This window comes from Cebus imitator, unplaced genomic scaffold (assembly GCF_001604975.1).
Source record: "Cebus imitator isolate Cc_AM_T3 unplaced genomic scaffold, Cebus_imitator-1.0 Scaffold36, whole genome shotgun sequence".
Classification (NCBI taxonomy): Eukaryota; Metazoa; Chordata; class Mammalia; order Primates; family Cebidae; genus Cebus; species Cebus imitator.
In genome coordinates this window covers 6,915,003-6,931,446 of record NW_016107351.1, presented here as the reverse complement: position 1 = coordinate 6,931,446, position 16,444 = coordinate 6,915,003, and the positions used below count along the sequence as shown (strand labels likewise).

Here is a 16,444-nt window from a genome sequence, read left to right as displayed (position 1 = left end):
GGGAAAAATGAGAATGTATCCATAGAGAAGAATGAAGAAATAAAGTTCATTAGAAGACCCATGAAAGAGGAGATCTCAGAAGCAAGTGAAGTGTTTGCAGAAACATGAAATAATCAACTGTTTTAAATGGTGCTAAAGTAAAAAGAACACTAAGTCTTGACCATGGAATGTGAAAATGTTGAGATCTTGTCAAAAGCTGTTTTAGTGGAACAGTGGAACAACAGCCTGATTGAGCATCTTCAAATGCATATGGAGGAAGAGTCAGTGAAAAGAGTGAGTAGAGTCACTTCAAGAAATGGGATAGTTGCTAGAAGGAGATATGTGGGTAAAGGAGAGCTTTTTAAGGATAAGAAACACGTAAGACTCTGGGATGCTAGTAGGTATTATACCTTAAAGGGGGAAGCTGATGCTGCAGGAAACAGTGAGGACAATTGTAAAGGGTTAGCAGAATGGGTCAGGGGGAGAGTGTGCTTTGAGTAAGAAATGAAGGAAGAACATCTTTTTGACAGTTATTGAAATGTGGAAGCATCTAGCAAAATATTGGATGAAACAAAATAGCTTATATATTTGGGGAGTGCACACACATGATGTGAAAGGTACGGAGGGGAGTAGAAATACAGTTTCGTGTTTCAACGTGAAAAAGTGATGCATATTTCTTAAGATAACAGCATTAAAAGTCATACGTGATTGACCAGATTGTCATCTTAGCACTTTTTCTTGGAAAGAGACCTTTTATAACTCTCTTCTTGACAAATTCTGAAGTGTTATACTTGTGTTTTAGGGGAAGTCTGATTTATCAAATTGGAGGATAGAGATAAAGAAATACTGAGGTGGCATTTAAAAAAATCATAGCACTCCTTGTCAATAACCTGTGTTTTTGTTACTGCAGATTTATTAAGTATTGTGTTTTATGCCTTGAGGTTCCTGGAATATTACCTCAGCATGCATTCTGCCTGCAAAGTCCATATAAGTTTCTGGGTTGATTCTTCCTAATTGTAGTAACATTGATTGCTGTCTAAATTTGTTGCAGTGTGCCTGAGTACTATGACTATGGTCATGGAGTAAGTGAGGATGCCTATGACAGCTACGGTAAGACCTTTTCTTTACTAAAACTGTGAAATCAGAACATCCATCCGTCACTGACAGCTTGAAAATTATTTCCATCTTTCTCCCCCTAGTTTTTCCAGAAGTCTAGACTAAATTGATCTATGTAATTCCAGGGTGAGATGTGACTTACACAGCTAGTAGCAGAAAATTAGATCAATTTTGATCAAAATTGTAAAAGCAATTAATCACAATCATAAATCACTTTCAACAGCAACAGTGATCATTCTGAATAGTGTCTTATATGTTTAACTATGTTCATTGTCTGACTCACTGATTTGGTAACAATACTGTGTCTTTCTGCTGTCAAAAGATGCCATAGTTATATATATATTTGAAATATTTATAAATTTTAAGGGCAGAAATTGTTATTATAAAGTAACTCTCAAATTATTTTTCTAGCATGCATAGCCAAATAATGCTTGGCTCATAAGAACTGATAGTCAATAAGGATGCCAGTCTATAAATTAATTCATTTAAAAAGACATTCCTTAATGAAAATACCACTTTAAAAATCATATTCAGTTAAGATCTATTGAGTTTCTAAAATATATTAATACAGTACATCATTTTTGAGACATAGTTTGTGATTCCTTAAAATACATACATGGCATCACCAGGTGACCACTTTGAAAAATGACACTCATTTAAATATTTATAGTCTTGAATTTTTATTAAAAAAATACCAAGGCCGCTGGGCATTGGTGCAGGCCTGTAGTCCCAGCTACTCCAGAGGCTGAGGCAGGAGGATTGCCTCAGCCCAGGTTTGAAGCTATAATTGTGCAATGATCATGCCTGTGACTAGCCACTGCACCCCAGCCTAGGCAACAAAGTGAGACTCTGTCTTTAACAAAAATAGATAAATTAAATAATACCAAGTTCACTTTGTTCCTCTCAATGGGGAAGAGTAAAGGAGACTATGGGACTTCATAGGATGCTGCATCAGGATGGTGAAGGGTACGTGATGTGGAGAGGAAAGGCGGAAGAATATCTTACCCTAAACCAGTCATAAACACAAGGCGAAGCCTGGAAGTAGGAGGAGAAAAATAAGCCACCACCATAATTATTGCCAAGCATAAGCTGATTACAGACATTTTGTATTTATTTCTTTATAACAAATTGAAATATTCAGTATTTTTATCTCCATTTTTATGAGGAAACTGAACAACAAAGTTGAAGTCAATGTGAGAGTTGGCTATGAGGCTCAGCTCTGTTCTTATTTTCTCATCAGTGGTTGGAATACCTATTAATTGATGCTACCACACACGGAGTACTTATTATGACTCTGTATTAAGCATTTATGATGCGGATTAGTAATTGCAGAAGTAATCCTTATAGAAATTATACATCTATCTATTTGTATACTCTAACCCCATTAGAACCCTCTAGAGAAGGATGGGAAACAGATAAGACTTTGGGATGCATACTTAGTTTCTCACTTGAAAAATGCAGATGACAATATAAGACTCAGAGCATTAAGTGCCTTGCCTTAGTTCAACAATTTGCCAGTGACAGAGAAAGAATGTGAATTCAAGTGTTTTATTTATTTATTTGGTTGGTTGTTTATTTTGTCAGGAGGCAGGAGTAGGGTTCAGTAAACTTGGTAAAAAGATTAGGATGTGGTGCTTTAAACCTGAGTTTGTTTAGAGGAAAGATGTTCAGCTTCCTTTTTAAAATCCTGAATCTTCCTTCCTAAATTTGGATTTCTTAAAATGCGATCACTTGCTATTTCACTATTTTAAGGGGAAGGAGGTCTTTTATACTATTTTATAGGAAAAAGTACATAATTAATCCAAAATGAGCACTAGGCTTACTCTCTCCCAAATCCAAGGTTCTCTAGCACTAACCAAATTAATTAACCTAATCTTTTGCTGCTACGGGACATAGAACAATTTTCCAAAACAAATTAACATACTTTTCAGAAATTATTTCACAGAAATATAAGTGATGAACAAGTCTGCACATATCTGGCTCAGTTGGTAAGCTGCTTTAGGAAGTATAGCTTTAATTTTGTTCCTTATGTATTTTCCATTCATTGGAAGGAAGAGGTCAGAGGCATCAGATGGTATTTCATAAAAACACTACCCTCTAAAACCCAGGATGTCTCCAAAGCCACACCAAGGGGCCAGCCAGGCTGAGATGTGAGACTGCCTAGGGTCTTAGAGCATCTACACCTGTCCCTGCAGCACTCTTTGAGTTCAACGCAGTAAAAACTATATTTCTCTTCTTCCATGCACATTCTTAATCACATAGGAATCAGGCCAGAGCCTTGTACAACTGGTTACTCAGGATGATCCATGAATAAGACACAAACTTGGCCTTTCTTTAATTCACTGAAAATTTGCATATACGTATTGATGCACATTTGTACAAGGTGGACATTTAGTGTTGAGGAACTTACACCTACATATAAAAGATTCCACCAGATTTTAAACCATGTTATGTAATAATTTTATACAAGTCCCGAGAACATTACTCATTTAACAAATATTTACTGAATGGCTAACGCATGTAAGCCATTGTTCTCAGTCTTGGAGATGTTGTAGTGAATAATATGAGAAAGCATATTATTATTTGTAAGTAGTGACTTTTTGAAAAATTGAATTTTTACTTGCAAAATACAGTCATTATTTTTTACATTTGATACATCAGTTTGAGGAAACTCATGCTCATGGGCTTTACAGAATTAACATGCACTGAAATTAATGGAAAGGATAAATTTGATTATATTTGGCAGGATAGTTGGCGATAAGAGATGAGATTTCTATTTCTGAATTATTTACATTTTGAAATGTCAATACCATGTAATGCTATTGAAAAAAGTGTGTAAATACAAACTATTGCTCGTAAAGCCTTTTAATGGAGATGCAGGGGCTGTGGTCAGGAGGGCCAGGACTCACCTCTATAATCCCGTGAGTCTTACATTGTACTTTCTTTGTAGTCTGGTTCTCTAGCTGTAGCAAAGTCTACAGAGAAATGATCCACTTTAGGAGCTCTACCTGCCCATAAGCACTAAGTTTCATTAGTGGCCAAATTCCATTTACCAACAAGAAATTTTCTGCACATAAAAAGTAGTCAATAAATTCTTCATAACAAAGTAATAAGGAAAATATAGAAAGGGATTGGACTAAACAAAATAAGGAAGATATTAATTAGACAGCAATTTTCACTGAATAACTTTTATTTACCTATCTTACTAAGTTTTAATCCTCTTTTTGCATAACCAAAGAATAAAGTACTTGCTGTAAATCCATATCATCATAAGATTTGAATTTTGAGAATCCTCATGATCTCACATCCTATGCAGGCAACAGAGCAAGGACAAAGAATAGTAAGAGCTCAGCACCATAACCTTGCAGCCCAATTAATATGCACTATGTGCACTCAGATTGTGGTTTTAGGTATTACATAGTATATTAGATACTAGGTAGTTGGTGATAAGTTGCTCATAATAAAATATACAAATGGGCAATGATAAAAGGTAAATACATACATTGAGCAGTAATTTGAGGACTCACAAAAGTCAAATACCGATTTTCATTAACTGTCCATACTTCATATGTTAACTATTACCCATTTATAGCTCATCTTTAATCAATGCTATACGATTTTTAAATCAATAATGGTTATTCAAAAATGTAAATCTCATATCTCCAGTTTTTCATTAACTTCCATTCTAAATAATAGCTCCTCTCTGTTTCACTGTGGTTGTATCATGGGTACAGGTACAAAATACCAATGTATTTTTATAAAACTAATAGCCTCAATTTTGACCTGGCAATCTCCCCCTGCCGCAAGACTTGGAGAATTATGTGAGGAATCTTACAGTCACCTCTCTCAGACACCTTCCTTTCCAGCTCACACTGGCTGGAAGAACTGTGGGGGCAAGTGAGGGACTGGGAAGGAAGAAGGAATGCTCTCCTGAATGACAGAGTCTTGCATTCCAAAGACTCATATATGGAACTTCTCATTTAGAGTTCCTCCAGAAATGATTTAAAATAAGTTAGCAGAAATAAAAATTGAGTCCTTCAGTGGGACACTTCATTCCGAATCTTCATATTTTATGATGTTTTGTGTAAAAAACTGAAATTGTATTTGTCTTTTTTTGGTCCTGTATTTTACCACTGAAATAATAAATATGTTGACTTTGAGAAAATAATTTATTATTTTAGGTTTTATCACAGTTAAATTATTCAGGATATTTGCAGATAATATTAAATATTAAACTATCTTGCTGATAATGTAAATATAAAATTTAAATATTAAAATTGCAAATGGATTTTATTAAAATATAATTACCTTGATTATAAAAATTAATGTTTAATGCATTGGTATTTATTAAATATTTAATTGATTTTAAATTGGCTATAAATTAATATGTAAATATTACATTTCTTATAACTTGAATTTGTTTTTGGGGCATGAATATTTGACTTACAGGAATTCCAAATCAGTTTCTTCAATTTAAAAATATTTTCTAATTTATCAGAATCACTGTAATTGTTTCAGATGAGTCTGAATAGCTTATAATTCAGTAAGGCTGCATTTTAAATACAGTGCCTACATAAGCTTAGCTAAGCAATGCTTCACATAAAAATACCCTCTAAGTTCTCTCTGAGATTGATAGCTAAGAATGGACAGCAATATTCCCTTTTTGAGAATAGAGCTATTTATTAAAATATACTTAATGTATGAGCTGAAGAGCTAATTATGCATCCATTCTTTAGTGGCATTTTAGATGACAGCTGTGTGGAAGCAAAGAGGATAATATTAATACACTATCTTGAATGAAAGCAAAAAGAAATTTTGTGCCATATTCTAGGGCATTTGAGTGCCTCACTTCAAGTCAATTGCAGAACACAAATGTATTCATTTTGTGTTAAGAAGCTGGAATGACTATTTTCCCAGTGTGAAAATAAGTCCTGCATCGATTAATCTGTGAAATCAGCAAAGGAAAATGAAGCTAACTGGCAGTTGGGTCAGACATTTAATTCAAGAACAAAGACTATTTTTAATAGTAAATAGAAATATAAATTTGAGAAAATTGACTTACAAATGGAAATGGGATTTCTGGATATTGTCAATAATTTATCATTAGTTTTTCCTGAGATTTATTGTATTACAGCTGTTACATGATAGGTTATGGGGAAAAATATCACCGTGCTTTACTTTTCACGTAGATTTTTAAACTTTATTTGTACTTGAAAGTAAGAAAGTCTAGCAAAATACAGCTTCTAAAGTATTTTAAAATTCATTTGTGAAATTAATTTTAAAATTAGCTTTCTCTTTTTGTGATTTCAGAAGTTGCCATTAAATGGATATCTAATCATCTTAGACTTGGTAATAAATGCAGAGCATGTTGCCTAGGCAAGAAACAATAAAGAACAGCAGTGCACACTACTACATAACTGCTTGTATTGCTTATTTTAGGTTCAAAGTATTTACAGTTTCAGTTTTGTTTTGAATAATGCATTCCTTAATCCAACAGTTTTAGGTGAGACAGAAACCTGCTTTTGAGTGTTTCAGAGATTATTAACCATGATTACACATTTTAGGATCACTTGTTGAAAAAAAATCAACGTTAACGTTCAGTTTACACCCCAGACTGGATCATCACAGCCTATGAAGATGAGAACTAGCCATTGGAATTACTTAAAAGTGGGGATTTCTGCCAAGACAGCTGAATAGGAACAGCTCCGGTCTACAGTTCCCAGCTAGAGTGACGCAGAAGGCAAGTAATCTCCGCATTTCCGATGGAGTTCTGAAGGAAGCAACAGATCTCCCGGCATAGTGCTCCAGCTCTGATAAGGGACTGACCGCCTCCTCAACTGATGCCCTTACCCCCGTGTATCCTGACTGGGAGACACCTCAGACAGGAGAGCTCTGGCTGGCATCTGGTGGGTACCCCTCTGGGATGAAGCTACCAGAGGAAAGAGCAGGCAGCAATCTTTTCTGTTCTGCAGCCACTGTGGGTGATTCCGAGGCAAGCAGGGTCTGGAGTTGACCTCCAGCAACCTCCAACAGACCTATAGCAGAGGAGCCTAACTGTTAGAAGGGAAACTAACAAACAGAAAGAAATAGTTTCAACATCAACAGAAACGCGATACACTCAGAGAACTCATCCGAAAGTCACCAACAACTTCAAAGACCAAAGAGAGAGAAATCCACAGAAATGGGAAAGAATGAGGTAAAAATGCTGAAACCTCCAAAAATCAGAATGCCCCTTCTCCATCAGGAATCACAGCTCCTCACCAGCAAGGGAACAAAACTGGATGGAGAATGAGTTTGATGAACTGACAGAATCAGGCTTCACAAACTTCTCTGAGCTTAAGGAGCATCTGTTAACACAATTCAAGGAAGCTTAAAAACCACGAAGAAAGGTTAAATGAAATACTAACTAGAATAACCAGCATAGAGAAGAAATGAATTGAAGGAGCTGAAACACGTAGCACAAGAACTAGGTGAAGCATGCACAAGTTTCAGTAGCCAAACTGAGCAAGCAGAAGAAAGTATATCAGAGATTGAAGATCAACTCATGAAATAAAGCACGAAGGAAAGATTAGAGAAAAAAAAGAGTGAAAAAAAAAGAAATGAACAAAGCCTCCAATAACTATGGGATTATGTGAAAGATCAAATCTACGATTGATCAGTGTACCTGAAAGTGATGGGGAGAATGAAACCAAATTGGAAAACATTCTTTAGTATATCATCCAGGAGAACTTCCCGAACCTAGCAAGGCAGGGCAACATTCAAATTCAGGAAATACAGAGAACACCATAAAGATACTCCTCGAGAAGAGCAACCCCAGACACATAATCATCAGATTCACCAGGGTTGAAATAAAGGAAAAAATGCTAAGGGTAGCCAGAGAGAAAGGTCGGATTACCCACAAAGGGAAGCCCCTCAGACTCACAGCAGACCTCTTGGCAGAAACCCTACAAGCCAGAAGAGTAGGGGGCCAATATTCAACATCCTTAAAGAAAATAATTTTCAACCTAGAATTTCACATCCAGCCAAACAAAGCTTCATAAGTGAAAGAGAAATCAAATTCTTTAAAGAGAAGCAACTGCTGAGAGATTTTGTCACCACCGGGCCTGCCTTAGAAGAGGTCCTGAAGGAAGCACTAAGCATGGAAGGAACAACTGATACTGCTACTGCAAAAACATACCAAATTGTAATGACCATTGACACTATGAAGAAACTGCATTAACTAACAAACAGGCAAAACAACCAGCTAGCATCAAAATGGCAGGATCAAATTCACACATAATAATATTAATCTTAAATGAAAATGGACTAACTGCCCCAATCAAAAGACACAGACTGGCAAATTGGATAAAGACTAAAGACCCATTGGTGTGCTGTATTCAGGACACCCATCTCACATGCAAAGACACATATAGGTTCCAAATAACGGGATGGTGGAAGATTTAGTGAGCAAATGGAAAGAAAAAAAAGCAGGGGTTGCAATCCTAGTCTCTGATAAAACATACTTTAAACCAACAAAGATCAAAAGAAACAAACAAGGGCATTACATAATGGTAAAGGGATCAATGCAACAAGAAGAGTTAGCTATCCTAAATATATATGCACCCAATACAGAAGCACCAAGATAGATAAAGGAAGTTCCTAATGACTTACAAAGAGACTTACACTCCCACACAATAATAGTGGGAGACCGTAACAACCCACTGTCAATATTAGATCAATAAGATAGAAAATTAACAAGGATATCCAGGACTGGAATTCATATCTGGACCAAGTGGACCTAATAGAAATCTACAGAACTCTCCATGCCAAATCCACAGAATATACATTCTTTTTAGTGACACATTCCACCTATTCTAAAATTGACCACATAATTGAAAGTAAAACACTCATCAGCAAGTGCAAAAAACCGAAATCATAACAGCCTCTCGTTCCACAGTGCAATCAAATTAGAACTCAGGATTAAGAAACTCACTCAAAACCACACAACTACATGAAAACTGAACACCTGCTCCTGAATGACTACTGAATAAACAATGAAATTAAGGCAGAAATAAAGATGTTCTTTGAAACCAAGGAGAATGAAGACACAATATACCAGAATCTCTGGGACACACCTAAAGCAGTGTGTAGAGAAAAACTGATAGCACTAAATGTCTTTTGAAAAGATCAACAAAATAGATATACTGCTAGCCAGACTAATAAAGAAGAAAAGAAGAATCAAATAGATCCAACAAAAAATGATAAAGTGGGTATCACCACTGATCCCACAGAAATACAAACTACCACCAGAGTTTACTACAAACACCTCTATGCAAATAAACTAGTAAATCTAGAAGAAATGGATACATTCCTGGACACTTACACACTCCCAAGACTAAACCAGGAAGAAGTCAAATCCCTGAACAGACCAATAACAAGGTCTGAAATTGAGGCAGCAATTAATAACCTATCAACCAAAAAAAGTCCGGGACCAGACAGGTTCACAGCCAAATTCTACTAGACGTACAAAGAGGAGCTAGCACCATGTCTTCTGAAACTATTCCAAACAATACAAAAATAGGGAATCCTCCCTAACTCATTTTATGAGACCAATATCATACCAAAAACTGGCAGAGACACAACTACAAAGGAAAACTTCAGGCCAATATCCATGATGAATATTTACGCAAAAATCCTCAATAAAATACTGGCAAACGAAATCCAGCAGCACATCAAAAAGATTATCCATGGCAATCAAGTCAGCTTCATCCCTAGGATGCAAGGCTGGTTCAACATATGTAAATCTATAAACATAATCCATCACATAAACAGAACAAATGACAAAAACCACATGATTATCTCAATAGATGCAGAGAAGGCCTTTGACAAAATTCAACAGTTCTTTATGCTAAAAACTCTCAAGAGAGTAGGTATCAATGGAATGTATCTCAAACTAATAAGAGCTATTTAAGACAAACCCACAGACAAAATCATACTAGTTGGGCAAAAACTGGGAAGTATTCCCTTTGAAAAGCAGCACAAGACAAGGATGCCCTCTCTCACCACTCCTATTCAACATAATATTGGAAGTTCTGGCCAGGGTAATCAGGCAAGAAAAAGAAATAAATGGTATTAAATTAGAAAGAGAGGAAGTCAAATTGTCTCTATTTGCAGATGACACGACTGTATATTTAGAAGGCCCCATTATCTCAGCCAAAAATCTCTTTAAGCTCATAAGAAACTTCAGCAAAGTCTCAGGATACAAAATCAATGTGCAAAAATCACAAGCATTCCTATACACCAATAACACCAATAAGTTCACTCAAATCATGAGTGAACTTCCATTCAAAATTGCTGCAAAGAGAATAAAATACCTAGAATACAACTAACAGGGGATGTGAAGAACCTCTTCAAGGAAAACTACAAACCACTGCTCAAGAAAATAAGAGAGGACACAAACAGATGGAAAAACATTCTATGTTCATGGTTAAGAAGAATAAATATCATGAAAATGGCCATGCTGCTCAAAGTAATTTATAGATTCAATGCTATCCCCATCAAGCTACCACTGATTTTCTTCACAGAACTGGGAAAAAACCACCTTAAACTTCATATGGAATTGAAAGAGAGCTCACATAGCCAAGACTATCCTAAGCAAAAAAAACAAAGCTGGAGGCATCACGCCACCGAACTTCAAACTACACTACAAGACTACAGTAATCAAACCAGTATGATACTGGTACCAAAACAGAAATATAGACCAATGGAAAAGAACAGAGGCCTCAGAAATAATGTCACACATCTACAACCATCTGATCTTTTTCAAACCTGACAAAAACAAGCAATGGGGAAAGGAATCCCTATTTAATAAATGATGTTGGGAAAACTGGCTAGCCATGTGCAGAAAGCTGAAAATGAATCCTTCTTTACTCTTTATACAAAAACTATCTCCAGATGGATTAAAGATTTAAACGTCAGACCATAAAAACCCTAGAAGAAAACCTAGGCAATACCATTTATGCCATAGGTATGGGCAAGGACTTCATGACTAAAACACCAAAAGTAATGGCAACAAAATCCAAAATGGACAAATGGAATTAGTTAAACTAAAGAGCATAGCACAGTAAAAGAGACTATCATTAGAGTGAACTGGCAACCAACAGAATGGGAAAACATTTTTGCCATATACCCATCTGACAAAGGGCTAATAACTAGAATCTACATAGGACTTAAACAAATTTACAAGAAAAAAAAACTCATCAAAAAGTGAGTGAAGGACATGAACAGGCACATCTCAAAAGAAGACATTTATGGAGCCAACAAACAGATGGAAAAAAAGCTCATCATCAGTGGTCACTAGAGAAATGAAATCAAAACCACATTGAGAAACCATCTTATGCCAGTTAGAATGGTGATTATTAAAAAATCAGAAGACACAGATGCTGTAGAGGATGTGGAGAAATAGGAACATTTTTACACTGTTGGTGGGAGTGTCAATTAGTTCAGCCACTGTGGAAGACAGTGTGGCAATTCCTCAAGGATCTAGAACCAGAAATACCATTTGACTCAGCAATTCCATTACTGGGTATATACTCAAAGGAGTATAAATCATTCTGTTATAAAGACACATGTACACATATGTTCACTGTGGCACTGTTCACAATACCAAAGGTTTGGAACCAATCAAAATACCCATCAATAATAGACTGAATAAATAAAATGTGGCACATATGCACTATGAAATGCTATGCAGCCATCAAAAAGGATGAGTTCATGTTCTTTTCAGGGACATGGATGAATCTGGAAATCATCATTCTCAGCAAACTGACACAAGAACAGAAAACCAAACACCCATGTTCTCACTCATAAGTGGGTGTTGAATAATGAGAACACATGGACACAGGGAGGGAAACATCACATGCCAGGGCCTATAGGGGCTGGGGTCTATGGGAGGAATAGCAGGGTGTTGGTGGACAGTGGAGGGGTAGCATTAGGAGAAATTCCTAATGTAGAAGACAGGGTAATGGATGCAGCAAACCACTATGTCACATGTTTACCTATGTAACAAACCTGCACATTCTGCACAGGTACCCCAGATCTTAAAGTATAATAATAAAAAACAGGAATTATGTTAAAGCCTCACGGATGGTTCTGCCCTAAGCTAAGGTTAAGAATAAGTTTTAGATAGCCACATGCCTGGGGGCACATTAAAAGTAACCTGTGAGCTTAATTTGTAATATCCAACTTTTGATAATTATCTTTATAATTTCTCTCACAGTAATACGACCAAATTATACTTAAAGCCCATTTTTTTTCCTGTCAGTATCTGCTTCTCATGATTACTGAAAATATCAATGGTCAAACTATGCCCGTCATTTGCATTCTTCAAGGTGATATATAATTTATGTGCAGGCTACTTTTATAACACTGCGTATTTTGTTAGAAAACGTTGTGTTACAGAACCTGGTATTTTAAGTCCACTTTACAAAAACTGTAAGTTTAAGTAGTAATAAACATAATTAAATACCTTTTTGAACAGTTGTGTGTTGAAGAGTTAAATCTCAACCTTGACTTAAAAGAAAAAATGCTGGTAAAAATTATGCATCACATGCAAAACTACCTGGAATATTGTTCTTGGTGCAGCCTGAAGTTTGTCAGGCATTTTTTTAACCCTCCTTGAGTTCACAATTAGGATATAACACTAATTAAATTTCATATGGAACCAAAAAGGAGCCCACATGGCCAAGGCAATCCTAAACAAAAAAAAAAAAGGTGGAGGCATCAACCTACCTGATTTCAAACTACTCTACAAGGCTACAGTAACCAAAACAGCATGGTACTGGTACCAAAACAGAGATATAGACCAATGGAACTGAACAGAGGCCTCAGAAATAACTCCACAAACCTACAACCATCTGATCTTTGACAAACCTGACAGAAGCAATGGGGAAAGGATTTCCTATTTAATATGTGGTGTTAGGAAAACTGGCTAACCATACGCAGAAAGCAGAAACTGGATCCCTTTCTTACACCTTATATAAAAATTAACTCTAGATGGATTAAAGATTTAAATGTAAGACCTAAAACCATAAAAACCCTAGAAGAAAGACTAGGCAGTACCATTCAGGAAATAGACATGGGCAAAGACTTCATAAGTGAAACAGCAAAAGCAATGACAACAAAAGCCAAAATAGACAAATGAGATTTAATTAAACCAAAGAGCTTCTGCAGAGCAAAAGAAACTATCATCAGAGTGAATATGCAACCTACAGAATGGGAGAAAATTTTTGCAGTCTACCCGTCTGACAAAGGGCTAATATCCAAAATTTACAAAGAACTTAAACAAATCTATAGGAAAAAAACAACCCAGTCAAAAGTTGGACAAAGGAAATGAACAGACACTTCTCAGAAGCAACATTTATGCAGCCAACGAACATATGCAAGAAAGCTCCTCATCACTGGTTATTAGAGAAATGCAAGTCAAAACCACACTGAGATACCATCTCACACAAGTTAAAATGGCAATCACTAAAAAGTCAGGAGACAACAGATGCTGGGGAGGATGTGGAGAAATTAGAATGCTTTTACATTGTTGGTAGAAGTGTAAATTGGTTCAGCCATTGTGGAAGACAGTGTGGCAATTCCTCAAGGATCTTGAACTAGAAATACCATTTGATCTGGCAATCCCATTACTGGGTATATACCCAAAGGATTATAAATCCTTCTGTTATAAAGACACATGCACATGTATGTTTATTGCAGCACTGTTCACAATAGCAAAGACTTCACACCAACCCAAATGCCCATCACTGATAGACTGGATAAAGAAAATATGGTACATATACACTGCGGAACACTATGCAGCTATAAAAAGGATGAATTCATGTCTTTTGCAGGGACATGGAGGAATCTGGAAACCATCATTCTCTGCAAATGAACACAAGAACAGAAAACCAAACACCACATGTTCTCACTTATGAGTGGGAGTTGAACAATAGACCACATGGACACAAGGAGGGGAACATCATACATCGGGAACTCTCGGGGGATGTGGGGCTATATAAGGGATAGTATTAGGAGAAATACCTAATGTAGATGACAAGGTGATGGATGCAGCCAACCACCATGGCACATGTATACCTATGTAACAAACCTGCATGTTCTGCACATGTACCCAAGCACCTAAAGTACAATAAAAAGAATTACAATCTACTTGTCTCGTAAGAGACCCAGGAAGACAGATAAATTCTGAGTTCATTCGTGGGTCTTTATAACTTCAAATTTCAGAGAAATTCCATCATGTGTGACCCAGTCATGGTTTGTCTCTACCTAAGTTTGGGTCTCTTCCATGTTCAAGAATCCATGGGACTCAAGTTAGAATCCCTTCTATCTGTGGTACTTATAATAAAGAAATCAGAGGCCTAAATACCACTGGTGAGCAATGAGAGGATTGGCTGACCATATAAAGTTCAATGACACACTATATGGTACTGCTGGAAAAACAGTCATTGGATCAGTACTTTCTAAGCGCAATACAAAGAACTTATTTTCGCCAACAAAAAGTGGCGTGCATTATCATGTGGCAACTGTAAATGTGTAACTATATATAAACAATCTGGTATTAGGAAAGATATAGATGGACATAAATAAAAATAATATTTTTCCTGATCTTTGTTTACTGTTGTTATCAAGATCATGTAAACAATGGAAACAAAGTCTGAATTAAGTGAAATAAGTCCTTAATTTCTTCTGCTAATGGTGTGGAATCTTGAAAAATCAGAAACTTTACTTTTGCTGGGTAGGAATTCACTTTGGCTGGCATTTTACCTTCCCAGTTACAAGTATCATGAACTAACAATTTCCATTTCGTAGCCTTGAGCAAGGAGGAGAGAGCATAGTATTAATCCACATAAAGGCAGAGAGTTATAAAAGAACACATTTTTCTGCCATGAAACATGATGTTTTTGTGCTTTTTAATAATGGGATCCCACTACAATTTCTTCATTGAGTTCAGTAGTGAAATATTTTTGATGGATAACTAACCCTTTTGAGTAAGAAGTATGATTTTTAACTCTATAACAAGTATATAAGATTTCTAGTTAAAATAAATGTTAAATTTTAAATTTAAATGTTAAATAAATGTTAAAATAAATGTTAAATTTCCATAGCTCAACTATATCTGTTTTTTTGCATTATCACTGGAACTTTCTGCATAATTCCTTTGTTCATTCATCCATCCTTTATTTCATGTAATCTTTCACTGCATTCAGCCCTAACTAGGCATTGTCTTTCTCCCAGGCACTGGGGAAACAACAGTGAATAGGGACAATCCCTGTTCTAATGCTGGCTAACAGTTAGGAAACGAAGAGTTAGTTCATCGATTAACTGCCCTAGAGATTTAGAAAAAGTCACCTGAAGCCATGTCAATGAGTACTTATTAAATACTTAGGACCTCTGTAGCAAGTCCAGGGGTTTATGTCAATTTACAATTCTGAAAAAATCTAGGAGTGTATGTGACAAGTATTCTGTCACTCTGCTCATGGTTGTTCAGCTGTTTTGCAGGAACATTCAGAATCTAAGAAAGAACCTGGGACTTCTAAGTCCTGGGAAAACTTGAAACCTCTATGATCTCAGCTCTTAAATCCTATAGACTGAAACCCAGTGATTTCTAATACTCTAGGAAAATTGGAGCAAAAAGTAGTACATTTGTTTTGTTAAAAATCATAGTAAATAGGGATACATTTTACCATCAGAGGATAAGAACAATGATATAGTCTTGACTGTCTCATAAGCACGGTATAAAAATGTTCATTTTACATAAGGGTTGCACATGCTAATTGTGTGTTCTCTTTGAGTACACCAAGCCAGTTTTATTTAATTCCAATCAAGCAAATGCATGGAAAATACTCTGCTCATTTGTATCAGAGAAATATAAATGGTTTGGGGATAAATTCCTGCCCTCAAAAGATTACAGCAGAAAGATTTCACCAAGACCAACATTTGCATTTTCCCACCAAAAACAATATGGTCTAGAACTGGGATCTATAAACCTTTTCTGTAAAAGCCCAGAGTATAAATATTTTTTATTTTTATGCAGTATAATCTCTATCACAGTTACTCAACTTTTCCTTCCTATGGTGAAGGCAGCAATAGAAAATATGTAAATAAGCAGCATGCCTGGGTTCCAGTAAAACTATTTACAAAACAAACAGCTGGCCACATCTGGTTCACAGGCCAGAGTATGACAACCTGTGATACAGGTAAACCTATATTTTGAGCAATGGCAACATTTTTCATATTCATTTAGTTTCTTACTCCAATTTTATATCCTATCACATACTGAAATAAAATACTAAATAGAGACAATTTT

General features: G+C 36.0%; 1 protein-coding gene across 1 annotated transcript in view; it reads left to right on the top strand.

The window, feature by feature from the left end:
- The window catches only part of KHDRBS2 (KH RNA binding domain containing, signal transduction associated 2), a 621,992-nt gene that overhangs the window by 603,187 nt on the left and 2,361 nt on the right, over positions 1-16,444 (top strand). The window contains exon 8 of the mRNA XM_037737261.1: positions 1,031-1,089. Coding sequence (XP_037593189.1) covers positions 1,031-1,089 — 59 coding nt within the window. The remainder of the gene's footprint in view (positions 1-1,030; positions 1,090-16,444) is intronic.